We start from the raw sequence: 17,636 nt of genomic DNA, 5'->3' as shown, positions 1-17,636 counted from the left end.
GACATTTAATGTCATTTGAAGTTGAATTTATTATATGGACTGAAAAGGGGATCCTTATTTATATTTTTCCCTATGAATAACCATTCTTATAGCTGCAATTATTAAATAGCTGCATTTTTTCCCCAAGCTTAGCATCTCTCCTCTGTCACATATCTAATTTCCTTATCTACTTGACATATTTTTATACTATTTTGCCAATTTGTCTATCCTCCCACTAGTATCACACTGTCTTAATTACTATAGCTTCAGAATAAGCCACGATATTTTTAGAGTAAGTCTCACCTCTTCCTCTCCCTCCTTCTTTTTCAGCAGAATGGCTGAAAAAAGACCTTTACTTTTCTATACACATTTAAGAATCAGCTTGTCAATTTCCATTAAAACAAAAATAAAAAACAAATTGTGGTTTTGATTGGAGTTGCTTTGTAACTTTGAGATGCTTTAGATCAATTTGGAGGAAATCTAAATTTTTACATTTTTAAGACTTTCTATAATTGTTGTGGGCTATTTCTAAGAAACTAGAAAGTCTTGGCCAGGTGTGCCTACCCTAAGATCATGAAGATAGCCTGCTTGGTCTTCCAGAAGCTTTATAAGTTTAAGATTTACATTTAAGCCTGATGTATCTGAAATTAATTTTTGTGTATGACATGAGGTATGGGTTAAATTATTATTTTTTTCTTATGGATTTCCCGTTATTCTAGTACCATTATTTTCCCCTTTAGGATTCATTTAGGGTTATTGTATAAGGACATGGGATGTACAAAGATGCATTTTCTAAAAGTGGATCTAACAGCACTGTGTAGTAGAGAGTGGCTTCTACAAGAATCTAGAGACTTTTAAACCAATTAGCAAGATTTATAAAATGCACACAGGAGGTTTCATGGCCTGAACTAGGGTAGTGGCAATGGAAAATTAATTTAAAAATGAGATATGATTAGCAGGAGTCTACAGGACTTGAGCCTATGTATCATATTCCTTTTTTTCCTTTCTTTGCTTTTTTTTGTCAGATCAGGGTCAATTTGGTATCTAACTCCTTTCTTCTTAGCAACTTGATCTGCACAAATACTTATCTTATGGCTTTTAAAAATATTTATCTCATCCATGACTTTCAGCTGTTAATGATGGGAACGATGTTGGTTACAAAAACTAGTACCTACTATTTGCATAGTGGTTTACATATTACGAAAATGGCACATGCATTAAGTAATTGGTAGGTCAGGCAGATACAACTAATCTGAATTTGTAGATGAGTAAAATAAAGGTCATTGAAGTTTACATATCTTTCATGTTGGTGATTTATCTAAAGAGACAAAAAAGCTGTTAAGTCCTCCTATGTTTCATAGCACGTTGAGTGTGTTCTACTAAAAAGCATCAGGGAATAAATTGAGCATATGGTTTGAGGACCAAAGACCTAGATTTGAGCCCAGTCCCACCATCTCTACACGACCTTGGGCTTTCATTTAACCTCTTTTAACCACAGTCACCATCTCTGTAAAATGGGAGTGATAAAACCCTCAAGCCTTGTGGTAAGAATTAAGTAACAGCATATGTGAAAATATTTTAGAATTGTATAAATATTAGTTTTTATGTTTTATGACATGTAGAGAATTAAAGTGCATAATTTGGAATGACTTAACCATGTGTTCAAAACTGTGCTCTACCATGAACTCTGTGTATGTCCACTTAATCCATCTGAGCCTCAATTTCTCCATCTTTAAAATTGTCATAATAATAAATTACAGAGATTTTGTACAGATTAAGGATAAGGTATGTAACGAGCACACTGCTTGGTGCACAGTACATTTTTTGTATGTTTTAGGCATTATGTCCAATTAAAAAAAATCTCTCCTTCAATTCTTGACTCCAGCTTTGAATTACAGCTTCTGGTTGAGGTAACTGTAGCTTTCAGTACTGCTTCTCCCTTGTTAGGCACTAATTTAAGGGGGTTAGATTTGTGTGCTCCCGGAGGCACCATTTACATAGACTACAGTGTGATCAATGCCTCCTGGAGATGTGCAATTTGGTGGCCTGTTTGTATCTTGTGTTCTCAATGTGATTCTTTTTTTTTTTTTTTCCCCAAAGCCCCAGTGGATAGTTGTATGTCATAGTTGTACAGCCTTCTAGTTGCTGTATGTGGGACGTGGCCTCAGCATGGCCGGAGAAGCCGTGTGTCGGTACTCGCCTGGGATCCGAACCTGGGCCGCCAGTAGCGGAGCGCGCGCACTTAACTGCTAAGCCAGGGGGCCGGCCCTCTCAATGTGATTCTTATCTATTAGCTCCTTCACTTTCTCGTTTGAGTTCCTTTCACTGACTCAGGTCTAGCTTCCCATTTAAGGAAAAATTTTCGGTCATGTATGTCCTAAAATTTACTTAAAAAATAAAAACAAACTTGCTCATGATAATACACACAAGCTAAACCATTAGCCTCACTAAGCGCATTCACAGTGGGAATTGATTTCGTTCACATAATTTATACTCATATTTGGAAATTTGGATGATTTTTTTCATTTGGAAGAAAAGTGGATTTAAAAAAGCATGTACAACTGCAGCATGAAAATGGAAACTGTTTTTTTGTCAAGTGTCCTATTTGTGGTTACTGTTTAGATTTTGGGTTTTGTTCTCTGTCAACATTAATGGATATAGCTTTCATTTGTTATGTTTTATTTTACGAGAATGGTCAGAATCAAAACTGTTTAAATTTTGCACTAAAAAGAATTTTAAACAATAGCATAAATAGTGGCTTATCCACGAAGAGGATGTTTTCAAATTCTCTCAGATAAATCAGTGGTGACAGCCCAAAATTATCTAGAAAATTGTCAAGGTAACAACTCACGCTTTTCAAGAGATGATTACTTTTGATTGCTCTTTGCTTTATATTTCTCACTTACACATTTCAATATCTATGTTTCATTCATATATGTTGTATAAATTGCTTTTACAGATTATAATGTAATATCAGGCCTTCAGCTTCACAGAATGGACATCAATTCGAGATGTGGTCATACAAAGAATTTGTCTGCATTAAAAAAAAATGGAATAAAAACCTCTAAAAATCAATATGGAAGAAAATTCCAACAGAAGAATGGGAAAAGACTTAAACAATAAAATCCAAATTGCCAATCAATATATGAAAAATGATCAATACCACTAGACAAAACAATTTAAACATTCATAAGATAGCATCTTTGTAATGTTCAAATTGGCCAAGATTCAAATAATAACTATGCCAAGGGTTGACTAGGGTACTTGGAAACTCTCATATGTAGTTAGTGGGAATAAGAAGTTTTAAACTAGTGTGAATATAAATATAAACACTTTCTGGGTTTGGAGTCAAGATGGCGGCGTAAGAAGACTCTGAACTCACCTCCTCCCGTGGACACAGCCAATTTACAACTACTCGTGGAAAAATTACCCCTGAGACAGAACTGAAAACTGGATGAGAGGAACTCCTGCAACAACGGACAATCCTAACTGAGGCGGAAGAGGCAGAGACTCCCTTCTGGAGAGGAAAAACGCCGCCTTCACAAGCCGCCAGCTTCACGGCCGCCGGGAGCAGCTCACAGGTACGCAGCCTCCCTGGAGGCGCGGGACCCTGAGCCGGGGAGCGCCCCCGCTGTGGGCATTTTGTGGACCCAGCACAATCGACACCAGCGGCATAATATCTGACTTTGCCTGCTACTGAAACACTGGGGAGCACCCCCAGAAAACCTGGTTCACAAAGAAACTAAAACCGGCTCTTAAAGGGCCCGCGCGCAAACTCACCCGTTTCAGAAAGCATCCTAAAATCACCAGAAAGAAAGGTGTACAGTGCTTTGGTGACAAGAGACTCACCTAATAGGCCCTGAGTGCATCTCGGTGAGGGGTGAGACCTCTCCAGGGACTGGGACATTGGCGGCGGCCATTGTTGTGGCCTGGTGTGGGCGTGCTGACACAGACGCCATTGGAGTTCTCCCTGAGGCCTGCTAGCCCAGGGTCTGCAACACCGGCTAGAGCACCGATTTAAGCCAGCTCAGCCAGGGCAGGCAGCCCACCCTAGAGACTGGCTCCACCCAACAACAAGCCCTCAGGCAACTTGTGGGCTTGCATAGATTGGTGACTGGATTCTCTGCAGCCTGGCAACTGAGCCGACTTGAGCAGGGCAGGGTGTGCACAAGGAGTGGGTGGAGAGTGTGGGGCGGTGGCAGAGTGTGTGGGGCTCCCGCCGTGGAGAGACTGGGTCCGCTTGGGGAGGTCGGGGCGCTCACACGGGGCAGGACTGTGTTGACTGTGTGTGTGGACCTGTGGGCGGCAGGGCTTCTCAGCCGCAGAAGACTTGTGCTTCTCAAAGACCCACATAGGAGATTTGCTCCACCTTCCAAAACCTGAAACAATTGGGTGCTCCTGTGCCTGAGGCCAGGCCCACCCAGCTGCAATCCTCAGAGAGCTGACAAGAGACCTAATAGGCTAGAGGCTTACAGCAATTCTAAGGCCCTGAGCCTAACAACCTGCCACACTGGGGGCCTACTCACTTAAAAGAAATATTGCAACACAAATGTGGTATTAGAACTTGCAGCCAACTGTGCTGGGGCTCCCCACACCTGATAAAGAGACTGAAGGGCCCACAACAACTACAAGCAGCTGAGCATTACAACAGCTGGCCAGGAGCATAACTCAGCCTCCCTGGGCGCCTACAGGGAGAGCAAACAGGCCACAGCAGAAGGATACACGTAGCCCACATAGGGGTCACCCCTGGAACATTGAGAACTGAGGGAAGCATACTGGAAGCCTCCTAAGCCATCACTTACATAAGGTCACCTATCCAAGAGCAGGAGACGTAGCTGACCTACCTAATACATAGACACAAGCACAGGGAAAGAGGCAAAAGAATACATTCCAAGTAAGGGAACAGGACAAAACCCCAGAAAAGGAACTAAGTGAAACAGAAATGAGCAACCTACCCGACAGAGAGTTCAAACTAAGAGTGTTAAGGATGCTCACTGATCTGGGGAGAAGAATAGATGGACTCAGTGAGAATGTCAACAAAGAAATGGAAGATATAAAAAAGAACCAATCAGAAATGAAGAATACAATACTGGAAATGAAAAATTCATTAGAGGGACTAAAAAGCAGAGTACAGGATACAGAAGAACGGATCTGTGAGCTGGACGAAAGACTAGAAGAAATTACCCCAGGTGAACAGGTAAAAGAGAAAAGAATTAAAAGGAGTGAGGACAGTCTAAGGGACCTCTGGGACAACATCAAGTGCACTAATATCCGTGTTATAGGTGTCCCGGAAGGAGAAGAGCGAGACAAGGGGTCAGAGAATCTATTTCAAGAAATAATAGATGAAAACTTCCCTAACCTAAGGAAGGAAACAGACATCCAGGTACAGGAAGCACAGAGAGCCCAAAACAAGATAAACCCAAAGAGGCCCACACCAAGACACATCATAATCAAAATGTACAGAATTAAAGATAAAGAGAGAATCCTAAAAGCCACAAGAGAATGTCAAGTTACGTACAAAGGAAACCTCATAAGGCTATCAGCTGACTTCTCTGCAGAAACCTTACAGGCTAGAAGAGAATGGCACGATATATTTAAAGTGCTAAAAGGAAAAAACTTACAGCCAAGAATACTCTACCCAGCAAGGTGATCATTCAAAATGGAAGGAGAGATCAAAATTTTCCGAGATAAGCAAAAATTAAAGGAGTTTGTCACCAAGAAACCAGTGCTACAAGAAATGTTAAAGGGACTGATTTAAGGGGAAAAGAAAAGACCACAAATAGGAAAAATTATCTATTTCAATGATTAGAACGTAATGGATACAAATGCACAACAAAGAGGTTAGATATGATATCAAAAACATGAGGGAGGAGGGGAGTTAAAGAGTACAGCTTTCAGACAGAGGTCAAACTAAAGTGACCATCAATTCTGTATAGAAGAAGAAAGGAACAGAGAAGGACTACTAAAACACTGAGGAAAAAAAAAAAGTTAAAAAATGGCAGTAAGTACATACTTATCAATAGCTACTTTAAACGTCAATGGACTAAATGCTCCAATTAAAAGGCATAGGGTGGCGGACTGGATAAAAAAACAAGACCCATATATATGCTGCATACAAGAGACACACTTCAGACCTAAAGACACTCACAAACTGAAAGTGAAGGGATGGAAAAAGATACTCCACGCAAATGGCAATGAAAAGAAAGCTGGGGTAGCAGTACTCATATCAGACAAAATAGACTTTAAAACAAAAACTGTAAAAAGAGACAAAGAAGGGCATTACATAATGATCAAGGGAACAATCCAACAAGAGGATATAACACTTGTAAATATCTACGCACCCAATGTAGGTGCACCTAAATATATAAAGCAATTATTAACAGACATAAAAACAGAAATAGACAGTAACACAATAATAGTAGGGGACTTTAACACTCCACTTACACCAACGGATAGATCATCCAAACAGAAGATCAATAAGGAAACATTGGCCTTAAACGATACACTACAACAGATGGACCTAGTAGATATATACAGAGCATTCCATCCAAAAACCGAAGCATACACGTTCTTTTCAAAGGCGCATGGAACATTCTCCAGGATTGATCACATATTAGGCCACAAAACAAGTCTCCATAAATTTAAGAAGATTGAAATAATACCAAGCATCTTTTCTGATCACAACGGTATGAAACTAGAAATCAACTATAGGAAGAAAATCAGAAAAGCCACAAATACGTGGAGATTGAACAAAATGCTACTGAACAACGACTGGATTAACGAAGAAATCAAAGAAGAAATCAAAAAATACCTGGAGACAAATGAAAATGAAAATACGACATGCCAGAATTTATGGGATACAGCAAAAGCAGTTCTAAGAGGGAAGTTTATAGCGATACAGGCCTATCTCAACAAACAAGAAAAATCTCAAATAAACAATCTAACAATGCACCTGAAGGAATTGGAAAAAGAAGAACAAACAAAGCCCAAAATCAGTAGAAGAAGGGAAATAATAAAAATCAGAGCAGAAATAAATGAAATAGAGACCAAAAAAACAATAGAAAAAATTAATAAAACCAAGAGCTGGTTCATTGAAAAGATCAACAAAATTGACAAACCTTTAGCAAGACTCACCAAGAAAAAAAGAGAGAAGGCACAAATAAGTAAAATCAGAAATGAAAGAGGAGAGGTTACAACAGACACCTCAGAAATACAAAAGATTATAAGAGAATACTATGAAAAGCTATATGCCAACCAATTCGACAATCTGGAAGAAATGGATAAATTCTTAGAATCATACAACCTTCCAAAACTGGATCAAGAAGAAGTAGAGAATTTCAATAGACCAATCACCAGTAAGGAGATCGAAACAGTAATCATAAACCTCCCCAAAAATAAAAGTCCAGGACCAGACGGCTTCCCTGGTGAATTCTACCAAACATTCAAAGAAGACTTAATACCTATCCTTCTCAAACTCTTCCAAAAAATTGAGGAGGGGGGGAAGCTCCCTAACGAAGCTGACATTACCCTGATACCAAAACCAGACAAGGACAACACAAAAAAAGAAAATTACAGGCCAATATCACTGATGAACATCGATGCAAAAATCCTCAACAAAATACTAGCAAATCGCATACAACAATACGTTAAAAAGATTATACACCATGATCAAGTGGGATTTATTCCAGGGATGCAGGGATGGTTTAACATTCGCAAATCAATCAACGTAATACACCACATTAATAAAATGAAGAATAAAAATCACATGATCATCTCAATAGATGCAGAGAAAGCATTTGACAAGATTCAGCATCCATTTATGATAAAAACTCTGAATAAAATGGGTATAGAAGGAAAGTACCTCAACATAATAAAGACCATATATGAGAAACCCACAGCTAATATCATCCTCAATGGTGAAAAACTGAAAGCCATCCCTCTAAGAACAGGAACCAGACAAGGATGCCCACTGTCACCACTCCTATTTAACATAGTACTGGAAGTCCTAGCCAGAGCAATCAGGCAAGAGAAAGAAATAAAAGGGATCCAAATTGGAAAGGAAGAAGTGAAACTGTCACTATTTGCAGATGACATGATTTTATATATAGAAAACCCTAAAGAATCCACCAGAAAACTTTTAGAAGTAATAAACGAATATGGTAAAGTTTCGGGATACAAAATCAACATACAAAAATCAGTTGCATTTCTGTACACTAACAACGAAGTAGCAGAAAGAGAAATTAAGAATACCATCCCATTTACAATTGCAACAAAAAGAATAAAATACCTAGGAATAAACTTAACCAAAGAGGTGAAAGATCTGTACACCGAAAACTATAAAACATTTCTGAAAGAAACTGAAGAAGACACAAAGAAATGGAAAGATATTCCGTGCTCTTGGATTGGAAGAATTAACATAGTTAAGATGTCCATACTTCCTAAAGCCATCTATAGATTCAAAGCAATCCCTATCAAAGTTCCAACAACATTTTTCACAGAAATAGAACAAAGAATCCTAAAATTTATATGGAACAACAAAAGACCCCGAATAGCTAAAGGAATTCTGAGAAAAAAGAACAAAGCTGGAGGTATCACATTCCCTGATTTCAAAATATACTACAAAGCTGTAGTAACCAAAACAGCATGGTACTGGCACAAAAACAGACACACAGATCAATGGAATAGAATCGAAAGCCCAGAAAGAAACCCACACATCTATGGACAGCTAATCTTTGACAAAGGAGCCAAGAACATACAATGGGGAAAAGAAAGTCTCTTCAACAAATGGTGTTGGGAAAACTGGATAGCCATATGCAAAAAAATGAAAGTAGACCCTTACCTTACACCATACACAAAAATTAACTCCAAATGGATTAAAGACTTGAATGTAAGACCTGAAACTGTGAAACTTCTAGAAGAAAACATAGGCAGTACGCTCTTCGACATCAGTCTTAGCAACATCTTCTCAAACACCACGTCTGACCGGGCAAGAGAAACAATAGAAAAAAATAAACAAATGGGACTACATCAAACTAAAAACCTTCTGCACAGCAAAGGAAACCATCAACAAAACGAAAAGACAACCTAACAATTGGGAGAAGATATTTGCAAACCATACTTCTGATAAGGGCTTAATCTCCAAAATATATAAAGAACTCATGCATCTTACCAACAAAAAAACTACCAACCCAATTAAAAAATGGGCAAAGGACCTGAACAGACATTTCTCCAAAGAAGATATACAGATGGCCAACAGACACATGAAAAGATGTTCAAAATCATTAACTATCAGGGAAATGCAAATCAAAACTACAATGATATATCACCTCACGCCCGTCAGAATGGCTATAATTAACAAGACAGGAAACAACATGTGTTGGAGAGGATGTGGAGAGAAGGGAACTCTCATACACTGCTGGTGGGAGTGCAAACTGGTGCAGCCACTATGGAAAACAGTATGGAGATTCCTCAAAAAATCAAGGATAGAACTACCATATGATCCAGCCATCCCACTGCTGGGTATTTATCCAAAGAACTTGAAAACACCAATTTGTAAAGGTACATGCACCCATGTGTTCATTGCAGTGTTATTCACAATAGCCAAGACTTGGAAGCAACCTAAGTGCCCATCAAGGGACGAATGGATAAAGAAGCTGTGGTATATATACACAATGGAATACTACTCAGCCATAAGAAACGATGAAATCCAGCCATTTGTGACATCATGGATGGACATTGAGGGTATAATGCAAAGTGAAATAAGTCAGAGGGAGAAGGTCAAATACCGCATGATTTCCTTCATTAAGTAGTAGATAACAACAACAATAAACAAACACATAGGGACAGAGATTGGATTGGTGGTTGCCAGAGGGGAAGGGGGGAGGGAGGAGGGTGAAAGGGATAATTCGGTACATGTGTGTGGTGATGGGTTGTAATTAGTATTTTGGTGGTGAACATGATGTAATCTATGCAGAAATAGAAGTACAATGATGTACACCTGAAATTTTTACAATGTTATAAACCAATGTTACTGCAATAAACAAAAAATTAAAAAAAAAAACACTTTCTGGGGAGATTTTTGGAAATAAAAATAAAAAATTTTTAAAAGTGCCATTTGACTGCTGTTTTCAGAAGCAACTTAGATTTCATTCAGGCTTCTCACCCTTTTTGGATATGGGGACTTAAAAAAGGCCAAACAAGTAAAATCATTGACTCTTCTTTATCCTGCATTCTATGCAGAGGCATAGACTTATTTACTTGCTTCTTCTGATGAGTTGTATTTTTTTTTAAACAATGACTCTAGGTACAGAACATCTGGTTTGTCAACGATTATGATTTCCTTTGAGTCAGTGCTGTGTTGACTGCCTAAAACTAGTTGCTACACCTACATTCCTCATGAAAATCTTTTTGAAAATTTGAGGCAAAACAAAAACAAACAACAAAATAACTGGTATACCCCAACTACTGGATCACTTGCTAAGGTATTTATTAGGGACTTTTTGCAGATGAAACAAATGTAGCTAATACGTATAAGTAGTATTTTCCTCTTTTAACGCTTGAATAATGATTGTTTCCTTAAGGGAAGTAATCCAGGACCTTAAATTAATAATTTTGTGAAAGAAAGTTATGTATTAAATGAGGTTTTTAAGATATATTCAGTTGCTTGAATTACTGAATTGTTGATAAATAAATTGCTCTCTAATGAGTGCGATAAATAATGACTGTTAAAGAAAAACTCAAAGACGTAAGGTCTCAAAAGTAAATCTGGAAAAGCTATTGTCTTCAAAGAGACAAAAATAATTTATAATCACTTTATTTATTTTTCAAAATACATATGAAACAGTAAAATTATATTTCAAGTGCTTTTCCATTTTCTTTTACAAAAGTAATCATAAACTGTACACTTCATAACAGCTTTGAGGTTTCATTGTTACATAATTCATCTGAACCTGACAAATATGTTCACACATTCTAAAGAAGACATTGTAAAAATACTGCAATGTGTAACATCTTTTAAAGGTGGCTGCAAAACATTTGTTCTAAGTAATACAATTATATGCTGTCAAGTTTCACAAATGGCTGGTTACCATGTACAAAAGCCAGAAACACGAATTTCAAAAGATTGTAAAATTTTTGTTATATAATACGGAAGTCAAAGATATCGATTTGAACAATGGCTACATATTACATCACAAACTTCAGTTAAAAAGTCACCTTATGAACAATGACTGAAGGATACAAAAAGAAGATCAAATATGATGGATCCAAATTATTCGATGTCATGTACAAAATGAAAAATTTTGGTGGTTTCTGCCAGTTTAGAACAACTGGCAAATATCTTGGACTATTCATTAGTGGAATCACCACATTTACAATACGAGGCAGTTGTTTTCTATTTTTATTTCTTCGTTCTTCATTCTGAAATGAAGATCTCACTTCAATGTGTTCCAGAATTTATTCATATTTTGCAGATGAACCCAATCACTTCTCTCAGTTGGAAGGGTCAATAAAAAGTTAATGTGAATGGCGTGAACTTGGGTTGGACTTTTTGTTTATAAAAAATATAGATGCAAATATTTTGTATATTAGAGTTGGTCTACCTGCTTCTTTCTTATACAGCAGTAGAATTTATGAAGCTACTCACACTGGAGATTACTGTGTTTTCAAATGAGAAGCTTAAAGGATCTTTTTAAAGAAAAAAAAATAAAACCCACAAAATGATCTATATAGATATGAATAGAATAAACCATGCATTTTTTATAGAGAATGATTCTGTGGCCAGTTTGTACACAGCCTTAGAGATTATAGCTGATTTTTCATTCACAAACTTTATTCTACAGCAAAATCATAGCCAGACATAATTCCTTGTATTGATGTTCAGACTGGGAAAATAAAAAAACAATTTTGAAAGAGATAACAAAAACAAAAATCCAATGCATTAACCTTCCAACATTGAGACTTACTTTTCTTAACAATTTTGACTCATTTCTATAATATGCATTGCTATCCAATAAATTGCTTTTAAGGGAACAAAATCATGAAATTTAATAATTGAAATCCACCACCCTGTACAGTAAATAAGAATTCTGTGCACAGCAGATGCAAATCACAACAAAATTTCCAAAGAAAATGGCCAATTTTTACCCTTTCATGACAAGATCAGGCATAGTTTGCTCTTTGGAGAGGGTTCTCATGACCTATGTGAGCTCAGAAAAAATTATCATCAGTCTGAGATGGAAACATTTCCATATAAATGCTATCTGCATCTCTAGATCTATCAATAGAGAGTCATTTTCAGTGTCTCAGTATAGATAAAAATAGGATTATTCTAATCAATTCCTCCTTGTAGAAGTACATTTAAATCATTTCAGGCCTGAAGAAGCTTATCTTTTCTCTTAAACATCTTCTACTTGCTTTTTCAATCACCATTTCTAGTATTCAAAATGTCTGCATTCAATAAATCCTTAAGTCCCACCTCAGCCCTTAATTTAGTGCTTTCTAAGTCTCTATAGGATGATAGAGACTTGATATGCCAAGTCAAACCCTGGTTACCTATCTTCATGATGAACAGGGTAAAAATGAAAACAAGTTTTTACTTTGATGAGAAAACACCTGAACTGAATATTAATTAACTGCCACTGTTCAAATATACATCTTTTTGGTTAACTGTTAACGGCAGATGACAAGTATTACCAATGCTTCTTTCACTGAATTACCATTCACTTTAATTAACACAAGATTGAGCAAATATGGGAAAAGTCTTTTAATGAAATAGAAAATTCTTACCTTAAAGAGTATCACTGAATAACACATCAGAAAAAGCATTTAGTTTAATTAGCTCTATTTCCCATGTAAAATATAAACTCATTATTTTCTTTTAAATAATGGGTCTTAACAGGTTCAGATGAATCTTATCCTGAGCTATGTCACTGAGTAACTATTAAAATGCTGTGTCATGGGTTGTTTTGAACTGTGTTATAGAATTTAGTTTCCACTAAAAGTTAAAATACAAAGGAATTTTTAGATTTTGCATTCAATATTTGTATTTCCACATGTTTTAACATCTCCATTAAACTACCATTTAATTTTGTAGATTCTTCCATGCTTTTGTATCATTTTTTGTTGGCAGCAATAAATTCTTAGCCTAAAACCAATAGAAGTTTAGATAAATTTAAGTACATCAGAACAACCAGAGTTGCTTCAAGACCAAGTTGTAAGAAAACAGGTGTCCACATTTTCTTTAGATTTAGTAAAGATTGAATGACTTTCTTATATCTTTATTGACTCTAGCTTTTTTTTTTTTTAATAACCAAGTAATTAAATTACCTGGTCATAATTGCAACTAAGGTGGCAAAAAACATCAGATGGAACTCCATTCCCTGAAAACACACGTTCTGAGATAATATCAAGTACTCTTTTTAAAGAGGTAAAGAAATGGTCACATGTTCAATGTGAAGATTTTGTGTCCTTTTACTTAGTAGTAGTCTTTGGCTCTTTGGCTAACTCGTTCTGAAATAAGTTATATTTTGTTATGAATAGTAAAAGTTGAGAAAGGAGTGGAAGTTTGGCTTTTTCATTTTTGAAGCAATTAATCATTAAGTAAAAGCCTTAAGACATTGATAGTTCTTTACTGAGTCTGCAAAATTTTAAAATAATAAATATTATAGGAGAATAAACACAGGTGGAAATGTCAACTAAATATCACAACCAAATAGGTTCAAATATATTTGCTTTTATGGAAAACCTGAGTCAGTATTGATCAGTTCTGATCTCCCTGCAGTAACTAGAACATGCACACACTCCCCAAAGCTGCATAAGAAAGTGGGCACTTGGCTCTGTGTTCCCATCTCGAGTTCCCTGACACTAGTCCTCATGATATTTTTTACGGATCAGTGAATGTATTAATATCACGAGTGTTACATGTAAAATAAAGTGCCAGAAACAGGGCTGGCCTGACAAAGAAAATTAAAATGGTCAAGAAAAATATTATCAAGAAACCAGTGTAAAAAAAGCAGTAACTGTTCAGATTTTTGTGAGATTATATATTTCACAAATATTAATGTTCTTTTCATATTCAATTTCCTTATCCCCGATTACTTAGTGAGTCACATTAAATAAATAAATAAATAAATAAATAAATAAATAAAATAAATAAAACCTCAAAAGAACATCAGTGCCAATGAATCAACACTAACTCCTTTTTCCTAGACTTAGGTGTGGCAAGTCCCTGAATAAGTCCCTGAAATTAGGTATTCATTATATACCTAAGCCGCAACTTCATAATGTGTCTGTGCTGTCATTAAAATGTGGTGTGCCACACAAATGAGGATGCTATCTGTAACATCAAATCTGATTTTAAACACTGAAAGAAAAACATTCTATCTTCAATCACAAGTAGAAAGAGGATAAATTATGTTTGTATGGACGTGTGGCTGTATAGAGTGAGGGTGTATTGTATTGAAAGTGGTAGGATTACACTTTTATAATACGAACCATCATTTTAAATGATCATGCTTTATCAACGTGAGGGTAAACTCCCTCATGGTTTGCGTGAAAGATAAGCGGTGATGAATTTTCTCTCCTTGATCTCTCTCACAGGATTAACAAATACTCTCACGTGATGAGTTTATTCTAATCTCTAGGAAACATTTTTAAAAAATTATCTTAAAAACTTACTTTAATCTCCAATCCCCATATTAAAGTCTCCTGGCTGCCTGGTTGTTTGCATTTTTTCATCACAAACATTGGCTTTTTCTCCATAGGAGGCAAAGAAAACACGAGCTTCTAAGAATTAATCAAAAGTCTTTAAAAGATGGTTTCAGATGAAAATAATTACTACACTCACTCAGGAAATATAGTTGCTAATGAAATACAAGCTGCAGCTATATCTACTAATAAAACAATTGTCTCCAACAATGCCATTTTATTAGGAGTATAACTTTTGTCTTCCCATTTGACAATTTTTACTTCCCAGTAAAACAAAGAATTCTAAAATGGAAGTGTTATCTTCAGTCATTCTGTCTACAGCAAAATGCTTCTTTTAGGCTTGATAAGGTTGCCAGGTATTTTCAAACGGATTTCTTTTATTATTTTCAATTAGAAAATGTTAGCTATAAATACTTGTTTTCATTAGGATGGTACAAGTATTTTTGAAAAGTTTTAAGGAATGGTGTTTGCCTTTAAAACGTTAATGTGTAAAATATTTACATCTTAATTAACAGTAATGCCATCATTATGAGAGGCCAACAAACAAAATGTCAAGGCTTTTAAAACTTTTTAATATTTAGAAACAAGAGATTTTACTAAAATCAAAATTTTATAACTGTTGATAAAATTTTCCCATTCTGATGAACGTGTTTTTATATTCTAATTTCATATTTTCTTGCCTTTTTTTGATTTTTTTTAACCTCTTATCTTGGGATAAGCTTGAAATATGCACTATCCATAATACACATCTCAAAAGCAAGGTTGGGGTCATTCAATATAGATTATAGATATAGATATAGGGCCTGGAAATGAGACAATAAAAAGTTGACCTGATTTAAAAGAAAGTTCCGTCATGTAAAAACATTTGCATAGTTTTTACGACTAGTGGCCTGCTCCTTGATCCTTATGAAGGTAAATGCCTTTCATGAAAGGACTGTGGGTCTGGGCCTTTAGAATTATTCGTTTATTTTTATTAAATGTTGAAGTTATATTATTTATGGTATATTTCTGTAATTTGCTGAAAAATAAGTCATCCTTTCTTTAAGAAAATACCCAATTCTAATGATTAGCTTCTGAATGGGTTTAAAAGTCATCATTACTGTGTACAATCTAAATGACAATGAGCACAGACATTTATTGTAGCTTTGGTGTCTGTTAGTATCGTCTATCAGAAATACAAGATCTATGTGATAGCTTCATGTCACAAAATATACATGTCACAGTACTTGAGAACTTTACAAACACAAAAAATGAATGACTTCTGGTTCTATTCACTTAGGAACACTAATGCTACATTTGAGATTAAGATTATTAGAATTTTAAAAATGTTCAGTTAAACAGTGCAACACGTTTGAACTAATGTAACATTAAGACAGTATAAAATGGTAGCCCAAATGGCTCAACTTCCATTTTCCAGCTGCTAAATATTACTTCTTAAATTTATATTCAAAATGGTTCTTTAAATTATAGCTTTACCTGTATATTTTAAAGAACAAGCTTGAGAGACAAAGTTTCGAGTTTGGCAGAGCCAAACCTCACCAAGAAAAGAAATTGCTGAGAATGAAAGAATATATTATCAGATAAGTAACATTAATTTGATTGTGCAAGGATTTAATGCTAAGTTCAAAATTTTCATTAGAGTTTATGTAGAACCATGTGCACAACTAGAAATAAACATACTTGTGACAAAATCAAAACCATACATACGTGACATATGCTACTGTATACACTAGCAGCATAAGCTATATTCCATTTTAGATAAGCACGGATTCTTTTAAAAAAACGCATTTCTTTGCTTATGCAAAGAATTACAACTTATTAAAACACTCTTTGTGCTAATAGGCATATGACATGAAGAATAAAATGCCTTATGTAAGTTGGGACTATTTGTATTCAAGTAAAATATATCAAGATGTCCAAAGTTAATAAACAGACAAAAAAAGCAAATGAAAAACTGCACATCATTTGTTCATTATCAGGATATATTTTAAATGAGGAAATCAAACCTTCCACTTTTTTTCTGATCTGATGAGCACGTGATCCTGGGTCCTGATTAGAATGGTCTTATTTTGGAGGCATTATGGTGTGGAAGGTGGTTTGGGAGATGGACAGGATCCTTGACTATCAAAACTGGTCGCCCGGCCAGGTAACTGAAAGACAATAATTTCATAGTGTAAAAAGTAATAAAGAGGATAATTGTTGCCACTTTTTAATAGTGAATATTCACCCACAAAATGTAAGTCTCTGAAGAGAAGATACATGTACCTCCTGCTGCCCTTCAGAGTGCACCTTCTCAGGTAGCAGGACGGGGCACAAATATCTCACAGAGATGTAGGCAGAGCGTGGTACACAGATGGCATGCAGAGCAGCGCTGTATAGACAACTATTCACGACTGCAGATTCATGTCACATTCTATAACAGGCTTTTAGTTCTTATTGTAAAGTAATTAATGGTTTAGTATAGTGGGGGCAATTGCTCGGTGAAGGCAATGAGAGGTTCTAGACACAACAGAATGCATTCCACTTGCTCTAAGACAGGAGGTGATTTTATAGGGGCAATTCATGAGATGGGAGGGGCTGAGTTTGGCAAATGGGAGCAACAAATGATGAAGAGTAATTTCTCATGGTCCCTAAATATTCTATGTATTTAAAAAGTTTAATTACAACAGAATAAACTTTTGATTATCTAGGTAGAAGTTATCAGATTTTCTAAATGATGCTTCAGTCTCTGTCCCACCAACTTGCCCAGCTCTCGAATAATTGTTCCCTTCTCATTTGAATCCCTTCTCTGGCAACAAAACACATAATTACACACTCATCATTTTCCCACAATGCAAAATCCAGCCAGTTCTTAGGTCTCCGGTCCTTAATGTTCTGTGTGACCAATGAATGTAGGTGCAGGTGTTGGAAAAAAGGAGCTATTTGCTAGAGAAAGTACATGTACATAATCT

The 17,636-nt window shown here is 36.0% G+C and overlaps 1 protein-coding gene across 1 annotated transcript in view; it reads right to left on the bottom strand.

Moving 5' to 3' along the window:
• Nucleotides 1-10,784: 10,784 nt before the first annotated feature.
• SYT10 (synaptotagmin 10) overlaps nucleotides 10,785-17,636 on the bottom strand; it is a 68,574-nt gene continuing 61,722 nt past the window's right edge. The window contains exon 7 of the mRNA XM_058558517.1: nucleotides 10,785-16,835. Coding sequence (XP_058414500.1) covers nucleotides 16,764-16,835 — 72 coding nt within the window. The 3' untranslated portion in view covers nucleotides 10,785-16,763. The remainder of the gene's footprint in view (nucleotides 16,836-17,636) is intronic.

This window comes from Diceros bicornis, chromosome 17, assembly GCF_020826845.1.
Source record: "Diceros bicornis minor isolate mBicDic1 chromosome 17, mDicBic1.mat.cur, whole genome shotgun sequence".
NCBI classification, from domain to species: domain Eukaryota; kingdom Metazoa; phylum Chordata; class Mammalia; order Perissodactyla; family Rhinocerotidae; genus Diceros; species Diceros bicornis.
The sequence above is the reverse complement of the archived record's forward strand: the minus strand, read 5'-3'. Positions and strand labels throughout refer to the sequence as shown.